Source organism: Aythya marila (genome assembly GCF_965140915.1).
Source record: "Aythya marila genome assembly, chromosome: 25".
Lineage (NCBI taxonomy): Eukaryota > Metazoa > Chordata > Aves > Anseriformes > Anatidae > Aythya > Aythya marila.
This window is the reverse complement of record NC_139066.1, coordinates 2874513-2898663: the sequence shown is the minus strand read 5'-3', so window position 1 is coordinate 2898663 and position 24151 is coordinate 2874513. Positions and strand designations below refer to the sequence as shown.

At 46.6% G+C, this 24151-nt stretch overlaps 1 protein-coding gene across 7 annotated transcripts in view; it reads right to left on the bottom strand.

The window, feature by feature from the left end:
- Positions 1–18889, bottom strand: part of TLK2 (tousled like kinase 2) — a 44749-nt gene extending 25860 nt beyond the window's left edge. For 2 of the 7 annotated variants that reach the window (XM_082778816.1, XM_082778817.1), the window contains exons 1-7: positions 18503–18889; positions 16300–16388; positions 14420–14485; positions 7707–7778; positions 5140–5209; positions 4045–4088; positions 2929–3024 (exon numbers count right to left, since the gene is read on the bottom strand). In XM_082778816.1, the coding sequence (XP_082634942.1) occupies positions 2929–3024; positions 4045–4088; positions 5140–5209; positions 7707–7778; positions 14420–14485; positions 16300–16380 (429 nt within the window). In that variant the 5' untranslated portion in view covers positions 16381–16388; positions 18503–18889. Of the gene's footprint in view, positions 1–92; positions 261–2928; positions 3025–4044; positions 4089–5139; positions 5210–7706; positions 7779–11728; positions 12011–14419; positions 14486–16299; positions 16389–18502 lie in introns of those variants that run through there. The other 5 variants (XM_082778811.1, XM_082778812.1, XM_082778813.1 and 2 more) reach the window with 5 other exon arrangements.
- Between the last annotated feature and the right edge of the window lie 5262 nt (positions 18890–24151).

Sequence of the window (24151 nt, the reverse complement as noted above, 5' to 3'; positions counted from 1 at the left end):
AATAAACCAGGCTGCACTTGAGCTGCTTCAAATGCCCCCATCCCTTAACTAGAACCATCCCCTGGCATTCAAGTCTTTCCAGAGCTGCTCACCGAGACAAAAGTAAAGCAGAGGCCACCTCCCCTCTGTGCCAGCTGCTCATTCTCTAGCCGCTGTTTCGCCAGCATCACCGACATCAGCGTTGGCAGAGCAGAGTGATCCTCCTGTGGTTCCTTTGCTGTGCTGCCGTCTACCCCATACAGCGGCTGCTCCACTCGCCGCTGTAACATAGTCAAAAAAAATACAATGAACTTTTTTTTTTTTAAAAGCGATTCTCTGACTCTGCCAAAACTGTTGTCAGTGAAGCAGCAGCTCAGGAATGGGCAGGCAGCATGGCGAGGATCTGATAACTCAGACAGAATTCCTGGAATGTTCGTTCCAATGGCAGACATCAAAAAGTAGATGAAGTTAGCAATTAAAAAAAAACGTAACAAATGAACACACTGGATAGAATTCCTCATCAGTTAACACACACCCTTCCTTTGCAAATACTTGCATTTTGGAGCCAGAGAGGCAAAATATCTTAGTACATTGCAACGTGAAGTTACAATACTTTGGTTACTAAGGACTCATTTTAAAATTTAAACCAATACTGAACTGCTAAGTCAGCAACCTAAGCGTGTCTGGGACCCAGATATCACAGCCTCATTTCTGTCAATTAAAGCAGGGACCAACCTCTTGCAAGTTAAGTAAAATGCTACCGTATTTCTAAAAGATCTGAGATGCATAGCAGAGGTAAACACCGACTCCTTTCTCATTCAGTACACTCATTTTCCAAAGGTGATGTGGGAATTGAGATGAGTAAGAACAAGGATTATCTGAGCTATGTTGATTACAGCACTCAGAATCTTGTTGCTCTTGCTTCAAAAGCCAGCCCAACACCACCAAAACTTGGCAGCCTGGGTAATACTCATCTAAGACCTTCCAAGTCGTAACTCCAGGCCAGACATATGCCACATAGAAAGTAAACAGTCAGGTCAGGCTCCACTTTCTCTCAAAACCTAAATTGCAACCTGCAGCATATTTTCTGGCTAGCATTACAAATGTCAAGAGCGTTCTTTCTTCCTCCAACACAATGCTTGTATACGAGAGCGACCTTGCAAAAAGTCTGAAGACCTGAACATCATTCTTCTGATCAAGGGAGAAGCGAGGCAATTCAAAGCAGTCAAGAGATTTGAAGACGAGAGGTAACAACCTGAAGTCAGTACAATTCCTCCACAAGTTCTGATTGCAGAAAATTTCCAGTACAGCACACATTAACTCACGGGTTTGGAGGAGGTTTGTCTCACTGTGAAAGACATTTTAACACTCCGCTCACTTCCTAGACCACACTGACATCTGCAATGGATAAGATACTCCATCTTCTCCAGTTTTCACTCATCCCCCCATTTTTTTGGGCTTAGCTCAAACCGTTGATACTCAGTTTGTAAGAAGAGGATAGATCTTGCAAATGCACATAATTTGTTATGAATATGCAAACATTGCAAGTTTAGCTGCAAGAGTAAAGAACAGAAGATAAGAAACACAAAGAGCATCTGTGTAAGGAGAGAGACAAACTGACCTAGCTCAAACTAACTGTACCATCAGTCTTCACCACCTGAGAAACATCCTAGTCAAACGTTTACCTACTCAATATATTCAAGCGGAGAAGAAGAAAAGCAAAGGAAGAACCAACTGATCCCATTATAAACACTTGAAGGGTAGCTCATCTGCTGGAATAAAGAACTGTCCCTAGGATATCATTCATCTGCAACAGAGATGTTATTTCGTTCATTAAGTTCTCTTTAAGGAGGAGTATTAGTGAATTAATAAGACAAGGATGTTCAATTATCCAGATATTTTAATTTTTATAAACGTCACAAACATCTAGAAGCCATATCTGAAACTCTCCCTTAAAGCAGCAATGCAAAGCTCCCAAAAATCTAGCAACGTATATTGAATTCTGATCAGAGCATTCAGTGGTGGGATTTAGTTCGGTACACATTCATGAACTGTGCAAAGGTCTCTGCAGAATAATGTAATCAGAAAAGCCTTTGCATTTGCTTTTTGGTATAACTAAACCTTTCCCATCCTCTGTGCTTCTGTGAGACACAACAAATGCTGAAAAATTTTACATAAGGGCACTGGCAACACTCAGAACTACAGATCAAGCACCAGGGCCTCTGAATATGGCTTTACCAGCTCAAAGAAATGTCTTTAACTGCTTTGTGCTAAAACGGCTTAAAAATACTGGTTATTCCTTCATATTCAGATCTTGCAGAAACATTCAGGCAGCAAAATGGAATTATTTAACAAAGGACAGCAACAGACGTGCTTGTATACACATTTCTTTGCAAGCTTTTGCTAATGCTCAAGTCACATACAGACAGAAGTAAAGGATGTTCCCAATATTACTATGTTATGCACATTTTTCTGTAGTCCCAAAGGGCGTAACTAAGATCAGAATATCATTGTGGTAGTGCTATACAAACATACACGATAATCCCAACTTCACACAGAATTTCATGAGCACTAGTGGAATACAAGGTAAGAAAATACATCCCTTCCACCTTTTATTAAGGACAGCACCCTATCTGTAATCACGAAGCACGCTAAAAATATTGATCTTGCATGCTCTAAGCTCTGATACCCACATTATTAACAACCGGACTAAAAAGTGTTACAGGCTCCTAGAAATCTGGCTTTGTTGCCAGAAACCAGCTTCAGATATAAAAAAATAAACAAGAAAAACGAACCAAACCGAGAAAGGAAAAACAATACAGACCACATGAAATCACTCACCAAGAGACCCTTCCTTCCCGTGCAGGACGCTTTATTACCTGTCTGAAGCACAGCCACCAACCCAATCATCGCCATGCCCCCCGCACTGTCCCCAGGCAGTACGCTTACCGGTAAGGGGTTGGATAAGGAATGCTGCGGTGACGATCTGGCTACTGGTGGCACACTTCTACCAGGACTGGTTCCTGGGCCGCTTCCCCCAGCAAACTGGCCAAAGCAACATATTTGATCATCAGTAATTCCACAGAGATACTATATTCAAGCAAATTTAACAGAGACAGAACCAACACAATCTTAAAAATGAAGCCATACAGGCTCTAGGGACTCATTTAAACAAACTGAAGATAAGCTGGGAGGCAAAACTCAAAATTTCATTTGCTGTTTTCAAAAATAACAGCAAAAGCATTTCAGACAAACATCGACATTTACATGGAATACATTTCTCATTTTAAGACAAAAATGATATAAACTTGCATACTTGGCTACATACTAATTATTTACTGTACAGAATTAGGAATTGCATTCCCTGTAAGGAAGTGGCTAACTGTGCAGCACAGAAGTAGTAGGAAATATGCACCTCCACTGAAGTATTTGTGCCAGTCACTGTCAAAGACAGCAAATCAGCTGGGCAACTGATCAGTTCAGCAATCTGTATGTTCCTGCACTGCACAATGCCCCATACTTACCAAACACTTAAGCCAGAAAAGCAATAAACACTAATAAGCACTTAATTTCTGACTCCAAGTTATTCAGTAAAATAAAGAACAAACTTTTTTGGGGGGTGGACATGGAGTGGTGATGCGGAATGGGGGATTCCACGTCATGCCAGCTTCCCATGGCAAGCTACCTCTAAAGAGGGAACCCTGTAAGAAACTTCCTACTCAAATCAGCAGGACTTGGCAGGTAGATTCCTTTGCAGCACTGGACCTTTATCAATGTAGGTTTGCACATTAAGAGCTCAAGTATCCTCACCTGAGATACACATTTCAGTGGAGTCAACTTCCAACCCATTTTATCAACTGCTCAAAGAGAAAGTAACTTAAAAACCACTTCCTGAAGTCTCACATGCCCTAGCTAGGCAGATTTGTAGGTTAACCTCAATCAATCAGTGACTCCCAGATCCTATTTAATGTGAGGGATCAGTAACAGAAGTCTCGCTACAGACCTCCATCTTCAGATTTTGCATAATGTGAATTCTGACTTCTCAAACAACGTAAAGATGCTTACCTCAAAATAATCGCTAATTTTATGTCCTCTAGGAGTGCCTTTTCCTGAGAAAGAAGAAGAATGAAGAGTGGATATTTTAAGTACAGAAGTCATGAAGTAGTTTTCTGAAAAATGACTTCTATATGGGGAAAGGAAGTCAAAGTGTAAAGGTGCACCACCTATCCTAACAAAAGCTTCTGCAAAACAAAACACTGCCCCAGGGTTACTGCTCTTGTGCTGTTTTGGGAGGGTTTACAGTTGGCAATTCAATTAACAATCAATTTTGAACACGTCAAATCTAATCAAACAGCATTTGCACTTGCTGAAGGACTTAGAAAACACTAAACCTCACTGAATGGTGCACGGGTTCTCCCAAACTTTCCTTTAAGGTGAGGGCAGAGCAAAGAGTATTTCCACTCCTTCACCTTCAGGTAAATTACTGCACATGAAATCTCTCACCAGCATTCCTATAAGAGTTAAAGAGATAGCTGGTGGTGGCTTAATAGCAGCTCATTAAAACGTAGCCCTTTTCTCTTATTATAATATTATCAAAGCCATTCTGTCAACACAATCCTCATTACTTTCTTTTGAAGCATAAAAGAACTAGAAATCTGCCCCTATGCCCATTTGCTAGAAAATCTGAACTTGGACTGAAATGCTCTGGGTTTTTCTTAGTACTTCAAGACAGCACTGCTTGCTTTATACTTGAGTACAGTTTGTTCTCTATTTGTTATGGTGAGAACCTACTTTAACAAGGCAGGCATACGTCTCAAATAAGAGAGAGAGAGTACAGCCTGTATTTTGAAGTCTGGCTGCTGTATATGTAGTGACACAGGACCAGAACAACACTTCAGAGAAGCCATATTAAGCCTTTGGGCAGTCTGTCCCATAAAAATGGGATAGTTTGTGCAAATAAGCCGAAGACGAGTGTTTTCCTGCCAATGAGGACAACAGGGCTCCCAGAAGAGAACTACACCATCATGGAGTAGTTTATAACAAGCTGCCTGACACACCCTTGAGAAGAGCCATTAGTTTCCTAGGACACTGACTGTGCAAAACGTGCACAAATTACCAACCGTTCGGAAATCCTGCAGCAGGGTCAGAAGAATGGATTACCTTGGCTGGTCTCATACGGTTCTGCTTTCCTTTTCCTATTCCGCTGGTCATTCTGTTTTTTCTCAGGAGTCTGTTAAACAATACTTCAAAATTAACATTTCTGCAGTTATTCCAAAATTTAAAGAAAATGCCAAAACACAATAATCTGCTCCATATCCCCAGTGGCCATTTCAGTTCTCTGGTGCATTCGCTTCTACTGCTGGTATTTAAAGAAACAATAGCTCTCAAATAGCTGCTACCTTTGGATATATGCACTGCAGAACGGAGAGAACGTGGTTAGGAATTAGTTTTTGTTTTTTTTTTTTTCTTCCCTAATTTCAGCTGCAGTAAGCCAGCCTCCACTGCCCAGTTACCTCACACGGTTAACAGAACAAGCCCAAACACTTGGAAAAAAAACAATGCATAAACCATTTCAGGGTGACTGCAGCGCTGGCACAAAAGGTGAAAGGTGGCTGAGAACAGGCCCCAACGACAAGAGGTTGGAGTACAGACATCCAGATTTACAGCGCAGCAGCCACTCTCGGCCTACCAGGACAATCCATCTTGCCTGCAGCTCTGCTCATTCCTGAAGCTGTTTGCAGTTGCCTACGGGAACTATCCTGCCCATGGTGCACATCTGCAACCCTGCACAAATAAAGGCAGAGCTCCCCAAGCAGGCAGCCAGGAGAAAGCCACCGCAGATGGATTTCATCTGAACTTCAGTTTGCTTTGCATCTGCTCTCACTGAAGCTGAGGGTCAGTTACACCTGCATCTTCTGGGAGCAGCCAGAGACCTAAAGGTGCAGCTTAGAACTGGACCAAGATATATTTATGGGCAGGCATGATACAGATCACCATTTGAAGCCTCTGGAAGCATCACACCTAGCCCTACAAGGCTGAAAACAGAGAAACACTAGAGTGAGGGGACCCTGGCACGGTGCTCCACTGCCACCAGGGTCACTGATGTGGCTCAGTCTGCTGAGAACAATAGGACGCAGAGCACTGGAAGCAGCCTACCAAGGCTGCTGGAAAGAAAGATATCTGTCATTCCCATCGCCAATGTCGTTTTAAAACCATCTCTTATCCCTAAGGGTCCCAAATAATTTCCAAGCTATAAGCTCTGCAATCACTTCAGTCACCACTAAACTGTAGCCCAGGGGCAGAAAGAAAACCGCAGTGTGCAAAACAACACTGGGGGAGGGAAAGCCATGGCCAGAAAGTTTGTGGCAAACCTAAGCTTCATGCTCTTTGGAAACCAAAGTCCAAAGTACCCTGTTTAAGATCTCTGCCAAAAGACTTGCACACAGTAAGCACAGAAATCAATCTACCTTCTTTAATAGCAGAAAGAATAAAGCTGACGCAGCCAGAACCTAAATCTGGCTGTGCCCCAGTGAATGCTGGACATCCATGGTCCCACGTCACCAACTGGGTGGTCACTGACATTATTTTGGTAAGATGATGTAGGAGATGTTAAGAGAAGGGTGGCCATCATGCCTGCAAAGCACTTTTTAGAATGGAGAGACTGAAAACTCTGTAATGATCTAGACACTTGTCGCACCAGCTCCCAAACACGTACAAGTCCATGAAATTGCCTCCTCGCTGCTGAGCAAAGAGTAATTCATGAGCAGCGTTGGAGCAATGGTAACACCAGACTCCAGCACAGCCCCTGTAGACCTCTAAGCATATTAATGAGATTCAGATTCGGTTGTTCTTCCCCTTAAGTACATTTATACAACCAAAATTACACACAACGTTATCTTTTATAGACTGAAAAGCCAGGAATGGTAGATTTGATTACATCAGCTTGGTCAATTTAAATCATTCCACGCAAGCCTATCAAAATCAAGTAAAATATGACTTAGCACTCAATCTTTCACTATTAGCTGTACTCACTTGTATGGATATTTCATTCTTGAAAGACTTAGCTTCACCAGACAGCTCCTATCAGTACTGCCATATAACGGAGGGAAATGCGATCCAAAACTTACCTGATAATTGGGTGGTAAGTTCTTTAAAGTCTTAAGAAAATGCACTCTAATTTGAGACACTATTTTATTAACACAGCGTTTTAAAGCAAAACGATGAACCTTGTGATTCATTTTACAGCTGCTTTAGCAAGTGTTTTGAAATAGTTAACACTAAAGCAGTAAGATTAAACAGGGACAAAGCATCAATTTTCACCTCTCCACACTTCCACAGAGTGATTCATAAAAACGCTCAGCTTTGTAGACTTCTGCAAACTCACATATTTGATAGGCAAGGCAAACTTTTCCATTAATGCTCTCTGGCTTTTTATTTGGCCTAAACTTTAGCCAAAAGCCACAAACAAATCACAATGCAGCTGAAAACAATTTCATAAGCTGAATTTTATGATTACTGTGTTTTTGGGGTTGGGTAAAATCTGCCTGCTGCAGTTGGAAGCTTCAAGAAGGATTGTTTCATAGCATGGTCTGAAGGCTGCAGGGTTAGAATGAGACTAGGTATTTCTGCTAGTCCCTTTCACACCCCCCACACACACCACTGTCATTCGCTCTCACAAAATTCCTTTTTGAAAAACCCAGTTACCGGTAGTATTTATGCCTGCTTACCTCCAGTTCCTTATCACTGAGAGAACCCACGCTGCACAAGCTCTGGTTGGAAGACTCACTATTTAATGGACCCTAGTAAAAAACAAGCAGAGACAGTTAGAAACGATCCCCATGCATGGCAGACACACCCTACCACACACCGCACCTCTGGGCTAACTATGCTGCTCTAAGCCATGTGGGTACAGCAGCAACACAGGTCAAATGCCTAGACACGTGCTAGAGCACTAAAAACCTCCAGAAGTCATTTGGAGTAAGATGGAAACTGGACTGCCAGTTGGACAGGCTTTTCTCAGCGTACTGATCTGGCCTTTGGAGTGGTGTTTCTATGTCCATTTAAATCCTAATCGTCTTATTTAACCACAATCACAAAACAGCCAAGGCACTATTCACAAAGGTCTAAGGCAACTGGCTTGAGAAGCAGAACTTTGGATTTGTTGAGGAGCATTAGTTCAAAGCTCAGCTCTTCAGGCAAGCATCTGCTCAACCTTGGGCTATGAGTTTAAAGGTATCTTCCATCTGGCAAGGCATCCCTTGCTGTTATCAGATGCTGGCAGTACCACTGATTTTTCTTGAAAAGTGTTTATTTAATGCTTTTTTCCCCCCACACTAAAGAAATGAACAAGTGAAAGTTGTGTTAACAGCAGTAGAATCGTCACCCATAAAATAACCTCCCCTGCTAGGCTCTTTTATGGACCCAAGGCTGACCTGCCCATAAAGCAGCTGCTTCTGCCACGCTAAAGCACAAATCCAAGAGGCTGGAACAGATTTACCTAAAGAGTATCCAGTTACCTACAAGAGTCTAACATCTTCGCAGGCTCTGCTGGATACACACCTACATTTAAGGTACACAAGCGCTTTTGAAAATTATTTTCTAAAAATCTCTTTAAGTTGTTTTTAAAAAGAAAGAAAAGTGAATCATGCAAAGTCACTGTTTTAGCCTAGTGCTCTGACACAAAAGCATCCTCCCACGGACCTAACTTAAGAAATCTAGACAAATTTGACAAAGATATAAAAACAAGATTCACAATTACTGATGAAATGCATTAACAGGAAGAATGACATGATAAAGCCAACTCTCCATTAATAACTTGTGAGCATCTTCTCCCAAAGATTCATTCTATTTTGGCATTCTTATTTTGGCAGTAACCACTTCCCACCAATCAACCTTTCCTCAAGGCAAAGCCACTTCTCATTATATACTTGAAAAGACGACTTATGGGAGGGGTAGCGAAGAAGCCTTAATACCACAGAAGAATCCCACAACAGATTATTTTTGAGGGTGGCAGTTCTCCCTTCCCCATTTATAAGACAAACAGCACCCTCAAAGCAGGCTTGTGACACAACCTAGCTATTACTAACCCCGTTCCCAATCAGGCATGGCACAGAGCACAAGTTCTGTTTACCTCCCGTGTTACTCTGTGAATGTTAACTAGCAAGTTTGTTACTCCTTAAAGGACAGGGTTGCTTCAAGGGAATAAAAAAAGCCTACAGCTGAACAGCTCAGGAAGCTCCACATTCAGGGTTCCCTTCCAAACACAAGTTACTGAGAAGTATGTTGCAGATATGCTTTAAGCCATACCATCACCCCCTTCAGCTCATCACACAAATAGCTCAAAAGCATTAAGATGTTTTACCTTGCGCCCTTGGCGAGGCAATTGATTCAAATTATACGGCTTTTTATACAGAGGAGCAGCTTGCACCTCTGCTTGCCCCGGAACCTCTCCATTGTAATGGCTCACGAGGGTGCTGCCCCCGGTTGTCACAGAGATTTATTTCTTGGCCAACAGAACTTAATGGAACTGCCAACACCAACCTTAACCATATCCACACGAAGTCCTCCTTGATAATAAATGCATTGTCTGATGGCAAGTGGCAATAGAAAGCTGATCTTTTCACCTACGTAAAGAGCTTGGTTACAAACAGCTCAAGCGACATCCTCTAAAATCCTTTGCTTCCTCCTGTGCGCTGAAACCTCGGCAGCATGGCCAAGACACCCCAACAAATTAGCCTCTGCTGGCCTCAGATGGACAGGCTGGGGCTCTGACATAACCAAGGTGAAAGTTGTTTCCACGTTTTGGTGCCTCCATTTTGCACGTGGAGAGCAAGTGACAGAACAGCTATCCCAAAGCACCACATCTGAGCTTCGCAGAGACATTGTGGTTGAAAGCATGTGGCCATGGTGCTGACCTGCACTCCAGGGCAACCTGGAGTAATAAGCTGATAAAGCCATCTATAGTTAGAAGCAATCCTAAGATTTTTCAGAAACAGAGGTTTAACCTCACCTATACAAAAAATCCTGTCTGTTTGCATCAGAATATAAAGTTCTGAAACACAAGCAGCCAGAAGAATACCTAAAAACGTTTTTCTTCCTTACAAGACACAACTACCTGTACTATTCCATGTGAGATTTACAGCTCTAGAGGAGCTGGAATCAAATCTTTTTGCTCTTGTGCTGATCCAAAAAAAAAAAAAAAATCAATTCTGATCACAAGTTCTTGAAGAGCAAAAATGTTAATTTCCCTTTACTTTAAAAACTTCCTCTAGAAACTACAACAACAAAATCATAAAATTGAAGCTAACACAGGAACAGAAAGGGTGGAAAGGAACCAAGTACTTAGTTATGGAATCAGGAAAGAAAAGCTTGTCAGTTGTTTATAAATATCTAGCAAGTTCACTGCCTTGTTTATTGACACTGCGAACAAATGCAAAATCCCTTGTAGACACTTTTTGACTTATTTCCACTGAGCAAGTTTTCTTTCCCTTCCATATCTTCAAGACAGCCTTCCACTTCCTTTACTGTACAGTATGAGGCCTATCTTACAGGCAAGAAGCTAAAGCATCTTGCTAGAGTCAAACTGTCAGCAAAAAAGTCTTGTTTTGAGGTGTTTTGGCTATGCAAACACGTATTGTTCATTAGCACAGGCTGCACTTGAAGCAATAAGGATGCAATACCGAGGATGCTTGAGGAGCACGGCCTAGTCCTCAGCTGTACCTCTTCCTCTTGCATAACTGAGAGGAGAACAAAACAGTTTTCACGCTCATCCAGCTTGATATCTGGTTTCACACAGTACCTCATGTTAGCCACTGCTGGTAGCAACAGGTTTAGACAATGGATATGAGCAGCTATACATCTCAGCATCTGCCCCTCAGCTGACAGTGAGGGAGTAAGTGTGTGCACGGACTAAAAAAATCTTCAAATTTATGTTTTATCATTCCTGACTATTTATATTTAACTCAGCAACTGACATTGGATAAATGTTCAGTACTTAATTTAGCATACCATTTGAAGTGGTCGTGACACAAAAGGAATTAAAGGAATGAACGTGAATTTTGGGGGAAAAACAAGCAAGCAGGAGCAAGGAATACTGACATCAGAACATAGCTTGGGAAATAGTAGTAGGGAATGAGCATGCCATAGTTCACAAGGGAAGGGCTTATGAATTTTGTTCCTGAAGTCATTTTCAGTGGTATCTGGCTTTTCTAGCACAGACATTATTAGGATAATACCGCATTTCTGTGGTATCGCTTCCAGCCCCCTCACCCACTATTCCCTGTCAAGAGAAACCATGATGGGGCCCTGCAAAAATCTGAAATACGTGGGTCATCTGAAATAAGCTAATGGCTCCTATAGTGTTTACCCAAATGACAAGCACAAGAACAGCACACACTTCCTCCTCCGCGAGGAATTTCTTTCCGAGATAAGCTGGCGTGCTCTTTTCCCTTGTGATTCACCTTTCAACTGCTGCTTTGAGTCCGTGGCCTACCTCTGCACGACAACACCTCCATGTTGAGAAGTGGATGAAGAGTTCACAGGCCCTTTCAAGACTCCTACTCAAAGGCAAGAATTAAAAACCTGTCCATTTACACAGGCTAGTTAGTCATTTCTCCCTTTGCGAGAGCCCAGGGAGGGCCACAAAGGAGGCACAATGGCTGCAGTTTCAATAGCAACAACTTTGCCTGATAATAGCTCCCATCACATCTTCTGGAACAAAGTTAGTCTGACTCAGGCCTCCCTTACCTACCTCCTGTTCAAGCCTAAATACTGCCTTGCATGACTCGCGCATTTCCTCAGCCTCTCCAAGCTGCCAGAAATGATCCTTCAGGCTCGTCCACAACTCTTCTGTTGTCCAGTCTCCATTTTGTGCTCTGCAACTCCTCAGACTGGAAGGGAGCTCTAGGAATCCAAGCTGCCTAGCTGGAGCCTCACATGTGGGTTTACGTGTGTTGCAAAGCTCTCTTGCTAACTCAGTGGCGGAGATGTGCTTCACTACCTCAGGCCAATGCAGCCCAAATTATTCTGAACTCTGTAGCAAATCAAGAGATTTCAAAGGGAAAAAGTCAGTCCTTAATTCCACTGAAAGTTACTGCTGACTCCACATGGGAGAATTAAAGACTACTTCTTAACTAGGCTTCTAGGAAAGTCCCATGTTAATCAACTTCATGGCCAATAATGAGATCCCCACATCACCTCTGTGTTCCAGGTTTGTCTTTTTGCCACGGGAAGTTATCTACTATCGGATGTTCACAGGTAACCTCCACACAGCTGATGGGTAAGCGTATTTCCAACAGGATTTGCTTGGCTTCCATTATACCTCAGGAGTTCCCTCAATGAAGACCCAGTATTTTTATTTTACTGACGGCAAACCGGACACGAGTGTCACACAACTCACCCTGAACCTCAGCTCAGGGGCAGAAGCAGAACTGAGATCTGAGAACTATTCCTGAACTCCAGCAGCCAGACAGCACGTTTGAAATAAGTCATGATGCACAAAGAAGCATCCAAACAATTTTCAAGTATCTGGTATAAAGTCCTGGCACTTTCTGTGGTAGCTGATAAATTCATTTCTAAGCTTCAAAACTCTTATTAATTAGTTCTTCTGGTGGCACGTGACACCTGTCAAGGACTACTGTGCAGCACTGCTTCCCTCCAGGGAAGATACAATTATGCTCATGCATTAATTCTCAACCTAGTAACTTTTGCTGCTAAAAACACTGCTAAGTAGACCAAACAACTGGTAGTTACTGAACTAATCAAGACTTTCCATCCCAGAACGACAGAAAAAGGGAAAAACAAACAAAAAAGGCAACAACAGAATAATACGAGTAAATGCTGTTCTTTCTTATGTTCTATTTATTCTCTTTTTGGAGGCAGATGTCCTGCAACGTAAGTGACGCTATTCAGGTTATTTTCATTTCCCTCTTTGTGACACCACACAGAGGGAGGGCAGAGCACAGTAGCTACCACCAACACTTCAATTCCAGCACAGTCCTCCAGACCTACAACATTCCTACAGCAAGACAGACAGTTACTCTCTCTAGAAATATTTCAGCCTTTTTAGATTAGCTATAATGAAGTGGTGCATGCAGCTTAGCTTGAAAATCTTTTAAAGACCAAATTTGTAGAAGAAATGCATACTGCAGCTATGATCCACCCTGGTTAGGCCTGAAGCAAGCTGTGTGCAAACACCAATTCATCCAGCACAATTACCTATTCCAATTCTTATCCAGTAAAAGTCTCTGGAAGAGACACAAATCCTTCGGTGCTAACCTGTGTGGTATCTTAAAGCTGGCACCCAGGCAGGGGGAAGGGAGGCAGAAGATGAGAACAGACAAAACCAAACAACGTTATCTCCAGAAATAAACTACTTTTTGTCTTCTGTACCCATTGACCCAGGAAAGATGCCTGAGATGACTATTGAGAATAATGCCTCAACTGAACACGCTTAGGTTTGCCCTAAATAAGTAAACACAAACAGGAGTTAGATAAGCAGAATACTTGTAGATGTCAGACAGTCATGTGTTAATTCAAGGACTGGCTTCGTGAATTTGGGAGAGAATGGCACTTTACCATATGGCAAGAATAGACATCTAAAGCATCGCTGGCTTTTTGAAGCTATCTAGTGACCTGGATGAACCACATGAGTATAACAGTTGCCTAGAAACATTCCTTGCTCATAAATTCCACGTATTAACTCCAAGCTTCAAGAGAAATATATTCTCCAACTATTAAGTAAGAGAATTCATCACAGTCTTGCAACAGAATTTAGAGGCATTTGGGACTGCAAATGACCTCGGTCATTGGGTTGTGCCTTCAGCTACCACAGGAGGTGACAGCACACAGCTGCTTCCAAAACAGTTTAGGATTTCTGCCCTCTACTACTGTTACTGGAAAGCTCTTCTAGAATCCTGTGACTCTGATGACTAGAAGCTTTTTATTCCATTTTCTAGACCGAAAATTTATCCTCGGCCAGCTTACTTTTATTCGTTCTTCAAACTGAGTACAGATATCCTTGCAAACATGGTGGGAAAACAGGCTTTAAAGCTGCATTTATATCAAGGACGTAAACTAGCACGTTAGTTTTACGCAGGCTCAAAATATACCCTGTATTTTTAAACATTAAAGAAACCTAGCCAAACACACCAAGTGATACAACAAGCCAGTGGAAGGCAGGAAGCTCGGAGCTGTAACTGCCTGCCGCATTCACCCAATAGGAGAGCATCTAAGATGACATTTCTTCCTTTTATGCAATAAACAGCAACAGAATACCTTCTATCCCAGGAGGATGTGCCAGTCCCAGTCCCACTAGATGGCACTAACTTACTCGACATAGCTTTCCTTAAACATTTAATTGGAAAAGGCTAAAAACCTTAGTTGAATCATACAAATTGTATCACAGCTTTCCCAATACATTCCCTTTAAGACAGTGACCTACCAATGCCAGTGCGGAGCATGACGGACGGAGACTTGGGGGGGTAGGGAGGGAATTTGAAGCACCAACCTGGGAGGGAATGTAGTATCTGAGATTAATATTGCAACCAAGACTTGCTGCAACATAGTAGAGTCATGCTAATTCATATCAATGGTTGGCTGATCTATTGCAAATTAGCAAGTATGCAAGTAAATAAATATATATTGCTTGAAGTGTAATGCATTTTAACAGTTTACTGACTAATACAAAGTTACACACTATACTGCATAACAACAGATAAAAACAAAACTCAGTTAAAGAGGAGCTTTGCTCCAAGTACAACCTTCAAGAAATGAGGCCTTATTATTTGGTATGCTTTAGTTAAAAAAAGGCTTTTCAATATGAACCTATACAGAGCTACGGAGGTACACAGTGTTTCTAGCTCAAACACAGAGAAAACAATTAAGACTTGCTTTCCCGTATCCTTTTCCTTTAAAAGGAGCAATTCCTAACATTTTTCAAGAGCACCGAGTATGTTGGCACTGTTGTAAAGCAATGATAGTGTCTGTGATTCTAAGTCTTAGCTATTCCAGAAAGTCATTTGGCTTTATTTTTATTGGTACAGCTAAAGATGTTAAAGTTACATATGTGGGGGGGAAAAAGCAAGAAACAGATGAGAAAGTACATAAAAAGTTGTAATGCTGTATAAAACATGTCTTTCAAGATCATAACTACGTTATGGAGCATAAACTTAATAGTTGTAGAAGCCCTAAGGTTAAAAAAAAGTCTTAAGGGTGGGAAAAAGATCAAAAAACCCACACTCCTACTTCAGTACCTGAAATAGTTACCCCCAAACTTCTAGCATTAATCATCGTTACTATGCTAGTTGAATGCTGAACATTTTACCTATTCATGCTCCCTTCCAGGACTTCGCCTTGTTTGAATCCAGATGGAAGTACTGAAATAAAGTGTACACTCAAACTAAACTGTTTTTCAAGTTGTTTTACTTTCATGTTTTCTAAGAAATACAACATCTACAAAGTTTCTTTCCAAAATAATTCTAAGATGCTTCCAAAAAAATGACACTGCAAAACTAGTGTTTTACCTTCTACCTTGATGTAGTCCAAAACTTGGTATCTTCATCAAAAATAAACTCCCTATCACTGACCTAGTTTAAAATGAGTTCTGCCACCATTTCATTGCTCAGAGAGACAATCAATTAACGCTACCAACGACATCAGGAGAGCTAACAACTTAATGCTAGCATATCAAGCAACCACAGAATGTTGTCATTAGGTGCCTTACTCAGGAAAGTCAGCTACTGAACAGTTATGAAGTTGTACGTGAGGACAAAGATGGGATTTTACTAGCAGGTTGTGGATCACTGATATAGGAGGGTTTGCCTTCAAGTACTTTTTGTGTGTGTCCCAAGCAATCGAGTACACAATTTTAGCGCACTGTACCCACAAAGAACTGGATGAACAAATTCCTGAAAATATTAAGCCTGGTTACGTGCTGTATCAAACACAATACGCTTGAAACTGCATCTAACAAGTGGCCAAATTCAATTCTAAAATGAAAACTTGGAGAAAGGAAAAGACAGATGAGATTCCCAATCCCAAAGACAAAGTTGTCTGTTTTGGGGGGCGTGCAAGCTACCTCAAGATGGAGCAACTCCTAAGAACTTAATTAGAAGCCCAAATCTTCTGTATAGCAGTGTCTGCTCATAGAGATCCCATTTTCATTCCTCTTAAACATACTTCAGGCAAATTAGCACTCAAAACACAACTATCAATGTAAAACATTCTGTTAGCAAAGCAAAATTATCAATGTAGAATGAAAAAAAAAGTGCGGTGCAGGATGGACAAGCAGTCATGCCTTTTCCAGAAGGTACTTACGCTCACCTTAGCAACACCAACTCCGGTGAACCTGGCCTCCAGTAGTTCCTGCCTTCGTGGGTCCAGGCTATGCAATTCTTCCATCATTTCTGCTGCTGTGGGAGAACAACAGCCAGATTATGCAATGCAAGGAAAGGAGAGATTTAACATTCCGTGCCACTAATGAGACTCAAAAGCGTCTGTTTTGCAGCAGAACTGTGTAGAGAGCGTTTTCTTGCAGGAGAAATACGAAATTACCATGCCATAATAACATGACTTTGTCACCGTATTACTGTATTTAAACCACAACCCTGCTGGAGAGTTTCATCTTCTATCTGTAGCACCAGCCATTTCAAGATCTCTTAATCCAAGAAACCAATTATGTCACATTCTCCCACTGGATGCTTTATTAAAAGGAAAACATGGGACTAGAGCGTTATGACTAAAGGCTTCAGAGCTTTTCATCCATGCTGCATGACTAGGAGAAAAAAAAAAGCAACACTCCTCACCCCAGAATTTATTTTTGGCCAATCCCTAAAATACAAGGTCTCCCCAAACTCCAGATTTCACTGACAGTAATACTGACAGCAGCCGTGGTTCTTCCAAGCCCAGAAAAGGATCACAGGAAAAAAAATAAAGCACATTTACACCTTTTACTCTACAAAGTATCGGATACCTTTAGATCTGCATCTTTATACTGGATGTACCTGGGGTACCTCTTGGCAATCCGACAGAGCGGATGCCGTTATTTGAAGGGTTCAGGTGAGGAGAAAAAAAAAAAAAAAAGCAGTCATATAAACAGGTTAAAATGACAAAATATACAATTCAAATACTGAACTGTGAAAAAATGGGACAAATTTCAATGCTCATTTTTAACCGTGAATCACATCTTCCCAACTGCACCAATCAAGTTCATCATTTCCAGAAATGTCTGTTCCAGTTTCATTTCCCGGACGAAGGTAGAGAAAAGAGATGGAAGATAGAGATTTGCTGTATAAAGAGCATATGCGATGAGGAAAGTTCCTGAAGGGCAGCAAGTGCCCTCTAGAACAGGCAGGATACAATTGTTCCTTTTATTAACTGTCCATTTTGTCCCTGCTGTTTCCTCCAAACGCTGCAGATCCAAGTTACGGGGGGCTAAGTGAATCAGGCCAGGGGCATTTCCAAAAGCTCTCCCCAGTCAGCAACAAGCCTCAAAAACTAATGGAACACCAAACGCAGTCATCGGGGAGCCTTATTTCTACTACTTGCTCCAAACACCCCCCCTCCCTCCTAAAAAAGCTATCAGCCTAGATTTCAAAACAGGAAATCTGTGCAGAGGAAAATGACAGACGGGCCGTGCGGGCTGAGATGTCGAAGAGCTCCCAACCTCGTCCCCCATTTCGGGGGCACCACCCGGGAGGGAATGGCAGCCCGGGGCGGGGATGCTGGGCCGGGAAGGGGCTGCCACAAGTTCCCGAGCCTCTTTCCACCCTCTGACCGGAGCCCATCTTCAGCTGGGGCCTGGGGAATGCCCTGGGCTGGGGCACTGCTGGCAGCCGCCCCCTCCCCTCCCCTCCCCTCCCCTCCCTCCCAGCAGCGGGGCTGCCCTTCCCCGACAGACTTAAAAAATAAAATAAAATGGGGGTGAGGGGATGATGTTCAAGCCCTCTCCAACCCCAAGCTGGCAAAAAAAAATAAATTAAAAAATAAAAATAAAAAAGAGAAGGGTTAGGAAATAAATGGGTGAGTGAGCAGCCTGCACCGCCTCGGCCTGCCTCCTCCGGGGCAGCGCTGCCCCAACTCCCAGGCCGGGGCCTCGGAGGCCGTGCCCGCCTCCCCTTCACCTCCCCCTGGGGGGGGATTTTCAGGCGGCTGGGGCCGGAGCCCCGCGGTTTTTACCTCTCTTCCCCCCCCCCCCTCTTTTTGCTCTGCTCTCCTCCAGGCCTCGCGGTGGGGGCAGCAGCCGCGGCCCAGGCCTCGCTCCCGCCGCCTCGGGGCACGCAGGCCGCGGGCCCTTCCGCCGTGACCCCGGCTCGGCCCGGCCCCGGGGGGGCCTCTCCAACACCCCCGGAGCCCCCCGCACCCCCGCCGGGACCCTCCCCAGGCTCTCCCCCAAGCCCCCCGGGGCTTCTCCGGGCCCTGCGGGGCCGGGAGGGAGGCGGAGGAAGGGGGATACGGGGGGGGTTTTCCCCGCTGTCCCCCCGCTTTTCTCTCCCCCCCCCCCCCTCCACCTCGGGGCTTCTCTCACCTGGCGCTGCCGCTGCTCCTGCCGCCGCCCCGCCGCTCCTCTCCCCTCCTGCCCGGGCCGAGCGCTCCCCGGGCACCGCTCGGCTCCCGCCGCCGGGGGCAGGAGGAGGAGGAGGAGGAGGAGGAGGAGGAGGAAGGAGGGAGGGAACCTGCTGCTGCTGCTGCTGCGGCGGTGGTGGTGGCGGAGGCACGGGCGGGAGGGGGGGGGGGAGGCCAGGGGCGGCTCCGCGGCCTCCCGGGCACCGAGAAGGGCGGAGGGGTGGCGGCGGGGATAGGAGGAGGTGGGGGAGAACCAAGGGGGGCGAGCCCCGAGGGCGGGGATGGAGGAGCCGGAGCAGGCCGCGGATCCCCGGCCTCGCGTAGGAGCCTAGGCCGGGGTGAGGTGGGGGGGTGGGGGGGGGGCGGTTAGGGCAAGGCCCGGCGGCAGGACAAAGGCCCGGGGGAGGGCTGGGGCGGCCGGGCAGGTGCTGAGGGGGGGTCGCTGAATATGGGGGGGGGGGGGGTGCGGGTGGGTGGCTGGGACCCCTGGGCTGGGCTGGGCTGGGTTGGGCTGGGTGGGGGCGGGCAGGTGCGGGGCCGGGGCTCGCTCCCCCCCTTTCCCTCCCTCCCCCTCCCTCCCTCCCGCGGCGCTCGGCCCGGCCCGGCCCGGCCCGGCTCGATTGGTGCACACACAGTGGTGAAAGCGCGCCGCGTCTCGCGAGATTTGCACGCGCGGCGAGAGGGCGGGGGAGGGGAGGGAGGGGAGGGGAGGGGGCGGGGGTGGTGGTGGGGGGGGGGGAAGGGCAGGTCAGCGCGGGAGGGGGGGAGGGGGGAGGTCGGAGGGGGCGGGGCTATGGGAAGGGGGAGGGGCTTGGGGGGGAGGGGGTGGTAGTGGGGGGGCAGCAGGTGGGGGGAGGGGGGCAGGGGGGGTGGGGGGGGTTGGTGATGGGGGGTCAAGGGGGGGCCTGAGGGGAAGGGGGGGGGCTAGGGGGCTGCTTATGGGGTCATGGAGGGCCTGGGGGGGCAGCTTCTGGGGTCAGGGGTGCTGGGGGGGGCAGGCAGCTTGGGGGGGTGGGCGGTTTATGGGGGACTTGGAGGTGGGGGGCAGCTTATGGGGGGTTAAGGGGGGGCTGAGGGGCCTGGGGGGGCTGCTTATGGGGTCATGGAGGGCCTGGGGGGGTAGTTTATGGGGGTCAGGGATGCTGGGGGGGGGCAGCTTTTGGGGGTCAGAATGGGCTGGGGGGGCAGTTTATGGGGGTCAGGGTAGGGCTGGGGGTCAGAGAGGCCCGGGGGGGCAGGTTATGGGGGTCAGGGTGGGGCTGGGGGGGGGGCAGACAGCTTGGGGGGGGCAGTTTATGGGGTCAGGGTGGGCCGAGGTGGGGGCAGCAGCCATGAGGGGACAGACCCAGCCTCGGGGTGCGGACAGACCTGGGGGGGGAGATGCAGACACAAGGAGGGGGGGGCACAGCAGCCCTGGGGCGTTTCCCCCTCTGGGGTGCTCCCCCCTTAACCCCCCCCTGAAGTCCAGGGTGTCCCCAGAGAGGGGATGTGGGGGGGGTCTCCATGCACCCCCCCGGCACCACCCCCAGCTCCATCTGCCTCAGGAGCGGCCGCCTCAGCCCCACAGGGAGGGGGCCGAGGTGCCCTGGTGCCCCCCTGGCCTTGTCCCCCTGTCACTATGGGCACCCTAAAAGCCCCCCCAGGGGCCAAAAAGCCCCCCCAGGAGCCAGGCCCGGCCGCCGCCTCACGCAGCCCCGTCCTTTGGGGCCGATGGAGCAGGGACGTGGCCGTAAAGCACAACCCGACCACATTAACCGCTGCCTTTCTGAGGCTGTGCCGAGACGCTGAGGAAAAAAAAGACCAAAAAAAAAAAAAAGAATAAAAATAATAATAATAATAATAAAAAAGGTTCATCCTGGCTGCGGCGAGAGGTTGCAGTGTGGCGTGTTCGCAGGCAGCGGGGGCCGTGAGCGCCGGGCGGTGCAACCCGCTCGGCTTTGAGGCTGAATCAGCTTTCTGAAAGGCAAACAAGCAAGGGGGGGAAATTCGGAAAGAAAAAAAAAAAAAAAAAAAAAGGAAAAGGAAAAAAAAAAAATCGGCGTGTTGGGAAGGGAAGTGGCCAGGCCTGTCCAAGGGGAGGCAGGCGCGGATTAGCGATTCGAGGCTGCCGGCGCTTCGGGAAGGGTTCGGCCAGGCAGAATTGGGGCGTCCCGCACCGCCGCCACCCCAAATCCTCTCCCCGAGCCTTTGCCCAGCAGTTTGGCACCGGGGGTGATGCGGGGAGGAGCTGGCGAGGTTCAGCTCGGGGGGGAATAATCGCCCTTGCGACGCGCCGGGGGAAGTTCCATCATTTTCAACTCGTTCATTTATCGGCCGCGCAGCCCGGCGTTATTTGTTAACCTCGTGTCGCAAATGGCTCGCGGAGCGCCTGCCTGCTCTCGCAGGCTGTTTCCTGTGCTTTAATCTGTTTTTCGGCAGAAGAGCCACTCCACTTCCAGCTCCCGCTGCGTGATTCACGTTTTCAGCACGGCCGGCGGCAGGAATTTGTAAAATAAATAAATAAATGGCGTTTCGTGTGTCTTTTTTTTTTTTTTTTTTTTTTTTTTTTTTTTACCCCTCAAAAGAAAAGGAGAAATTCTAGAGTAAATACTCCATCAGCTGGTAAGCTAATCACAGCCGTTTAGGGGAGCGCTAATTGGTAACATTTGCAGTTAGCATCGTTCGAGGAGGTAGAAATTTCATTCGTGCAGTTTCTGCTTGATTTGGGGTGGAGGGAGGAGAAGATCTGGAAGGCGTTAGACCCGGGAAAGGGACCGGCCTCCAACACCCCCCGGCTCTTCTGGAGCCCGGCCACCACACCTGATAACGCCCCAAACTTTGTAGGGCTGAACGGAAAACAGATGCTGTGCTGCTGGACCCATCGCCCTGTCCCTGTGTTTTAGGGGTGGTAGGGTCACTTTGATGAGGACTGTGGGAGGTAGAAGCCTCCTGGAGACCCGGAGCATTTATTTCAGGCAGAAATGTTTTCTGAAAGGTGCCCTGCGCTGGTGGAGCAGCGGGTGGCTACTTCTGATAAGGAACCCGACGAGCTGAGGTTGCACCATCCTCCTCCTGTAGCTTGCCCCTCTTCCAGCCCCGTATTGCTCTGCCCTTAGCAAAAGGGTCAGGGTTTCTCTTCTCACGTGTGGTTTTGTGGCTGGAGCCCACCTCCTTCAGCACGCTCCTGGATTTTCTGCTAGCTGTGGGCTCACGACCCCTTTATTTTCAGCCTCGGTCAGCCGCACAGTTGCACCTTTCCCTTGCCTGTTGCAAACCCCAATTGCCCCCTCTGCCTTTGTCCTCCCAGCTCAGAGCAACACCCTCAGCTGCAGCTTCCTTCCCGAGATGCCAAACCAGCACGTAGGACGAGGCAGCTCATCTTTTGGTGGCGCGGAGGGGAAAGGAATCAACAAGTTGCAACCGTATTTATGGCTGTGGGCAATAACTGGGAGTAGCCTTTAAGGGCATTGCATGCTGTCAGAGAAGTCCTGGGTAGGTATGAGGGGATTGCAGACAAATTTGCCATTGAGCCCCTGCAGGAAGTAAGTTATCAGATAGATTTCCCAATCAGAGCCTGTAAGTCTGACATTTCAGGGGTTTTTGTCCTATACTCCCATCTCAACACCATTTTCAGCAGGGACGCAGCATCCACCCCTGCCTGGTCTTTCCCTTCTTACCGTGGGGGGCCAACACCGGCTGCCCTGGAACAGCAGTGGTCTCCAAAGGGAAAATGAATTTACTTGGGATGAGACACAGCACAGCTGGGCTCTTTGTTATGCCATTACTTCCCATGGGACTTCAGAACCCAGGTTGGGACTCAGCAGAGAAGTGGCAGATTTTTATTTTTAATTTTTTTTTGCCTAAATAAGGACAGCTAACTTATCGGAAAGACCTTGCAAGACACGATCAGTTTGTGACTTTGTTTTCACAGGGAAAGGTTTTCTAATTCAAAGTGGCTGGGATGTGTAAATATTGAAACATTTTGTGCAAGAAAAGTTCTGATTCAATCCAAAATGGTAATGTGAAATTTTAAGATACCGTGTTTAGAAACATACAAAACATCCAAATTAAAAAAAAAAAAAAAAAAAGGAAAACAAAATTCTGTTATCTCGCTGTGATTTTCCCCACACTATTTCAGTTTGCCAAAACCTGGCCCTGAATGAGAAGAGAGCATTTGGATCTCCAAGAACTCTCATGCAGCAAAACTCCTTCCGCCAGCCCCCGCGTGCGCAGCACGTGAGAACTCCCCTGTTTCCCCCCTTTTCCTTAACCCCATACGAGGCTGGAGCCCCTGTGCTTTGGTCCTTTTAGAGGAGCTGGTTTGAAAGCTGGCGGGCAGGACGGCTATGAGCAATGCAGTATGTGCACGGCTGACCAAATATTATCTCATTCGTGGGGGCAAGCCAGCCCTCCTACACCGGTGCCGGTGCCAGATCCCTCCCGTACAGCATCCTGCTCTCCAGGTCTGCCATCAGCCAGCGCTAACGCTTCCTATTACATCCCCTGTGGCAGCTCTCATCTTCTTGCATCGCTCTCCTTGGATGTCAGCGATACGCTTGGCATGTTGTGCTCGTGTCGTGTTGGAGAAGAACCACTCGGCTGCCGCAGCCATTTTGTCACTGATTCGTACCGGAGCAGCCTCCGAGCTCCTCTCCAGCCAGCACCGCGTGTTTAGCAAAGGGAGAGCAAACCCCTGCCTCTGCATTGCTGCTTCACTGTTAACCCATGTTAGATTTGGTCAAAATTTGCTAAGGTTTTGGAGATTTTAACACCGCCGTGTAACAAGCTCTCTGGCTTGAATTTTGAAAAGATAAATTAAAAGTCAAAGTCCTTATCTGTTTAACGCCACGGGTGCTTTGCCTTTGCATTCCAGGCTTGTAAAATATTCTGACTGCATTTTCCCTCGCATTTCTGTACAACCAAGAAGTCTAGGAGTGTACTGACATGATGTAACACAGAAAAAGGAGAGCTGAGATTCCTGGCTGATAGCAGGAATCCGGGACCTGGGGACTTGAAGAAAGCCTCCAATTGCCTGAACCCTTAAAACATAAGAGCTGTCATCAGTGATCTCAAACCTGGAAACTCTAAAGCCAACAGAAAAACAAAGCGAGTTCGGCACTCAACAGGTTTCTTACAGATTCAGCACGGGGGATGATCTCACTCCAGGCATCACATCCAGAAGAGGCCAAGCCTTGCCTGCAGAGCAGCCCGTCCTACCTAACCAGGCGCGAGCGGCAACTGAAGGCTTTTCTAGACTTGGGGCATTCAGAGCATCTTAGCCTTGTGCAGATTCTCTGGTATTTAGCAAGGGTAGGACTCCTGCAGAGCCTTTCCCTCCCTAGGAACGGTAAAAGGGTCTCCTGGTTTTCTAGACAGGGAGAAAGTTGGTATCTCAGCTACCTGGAGATAACATGCCATCGCCTGACTCCTTCCTGAGGCCATTCGGAGCCTCCGCCCTCCCACACAATGGGGTTTATCTCGGAGGTTGTTCCTGCCCCTCCCTCTGTCTACACCTTCAGGTATCCCATTAGGGAGGCTTTGATACCCGAACCCAGTAGGAAAGCATCCAGGTCGCTCAACCTCCAGGCTCGCAGCGAGCCAAGCGCAACCTCAGCGCCGTGCGGGATCCAAG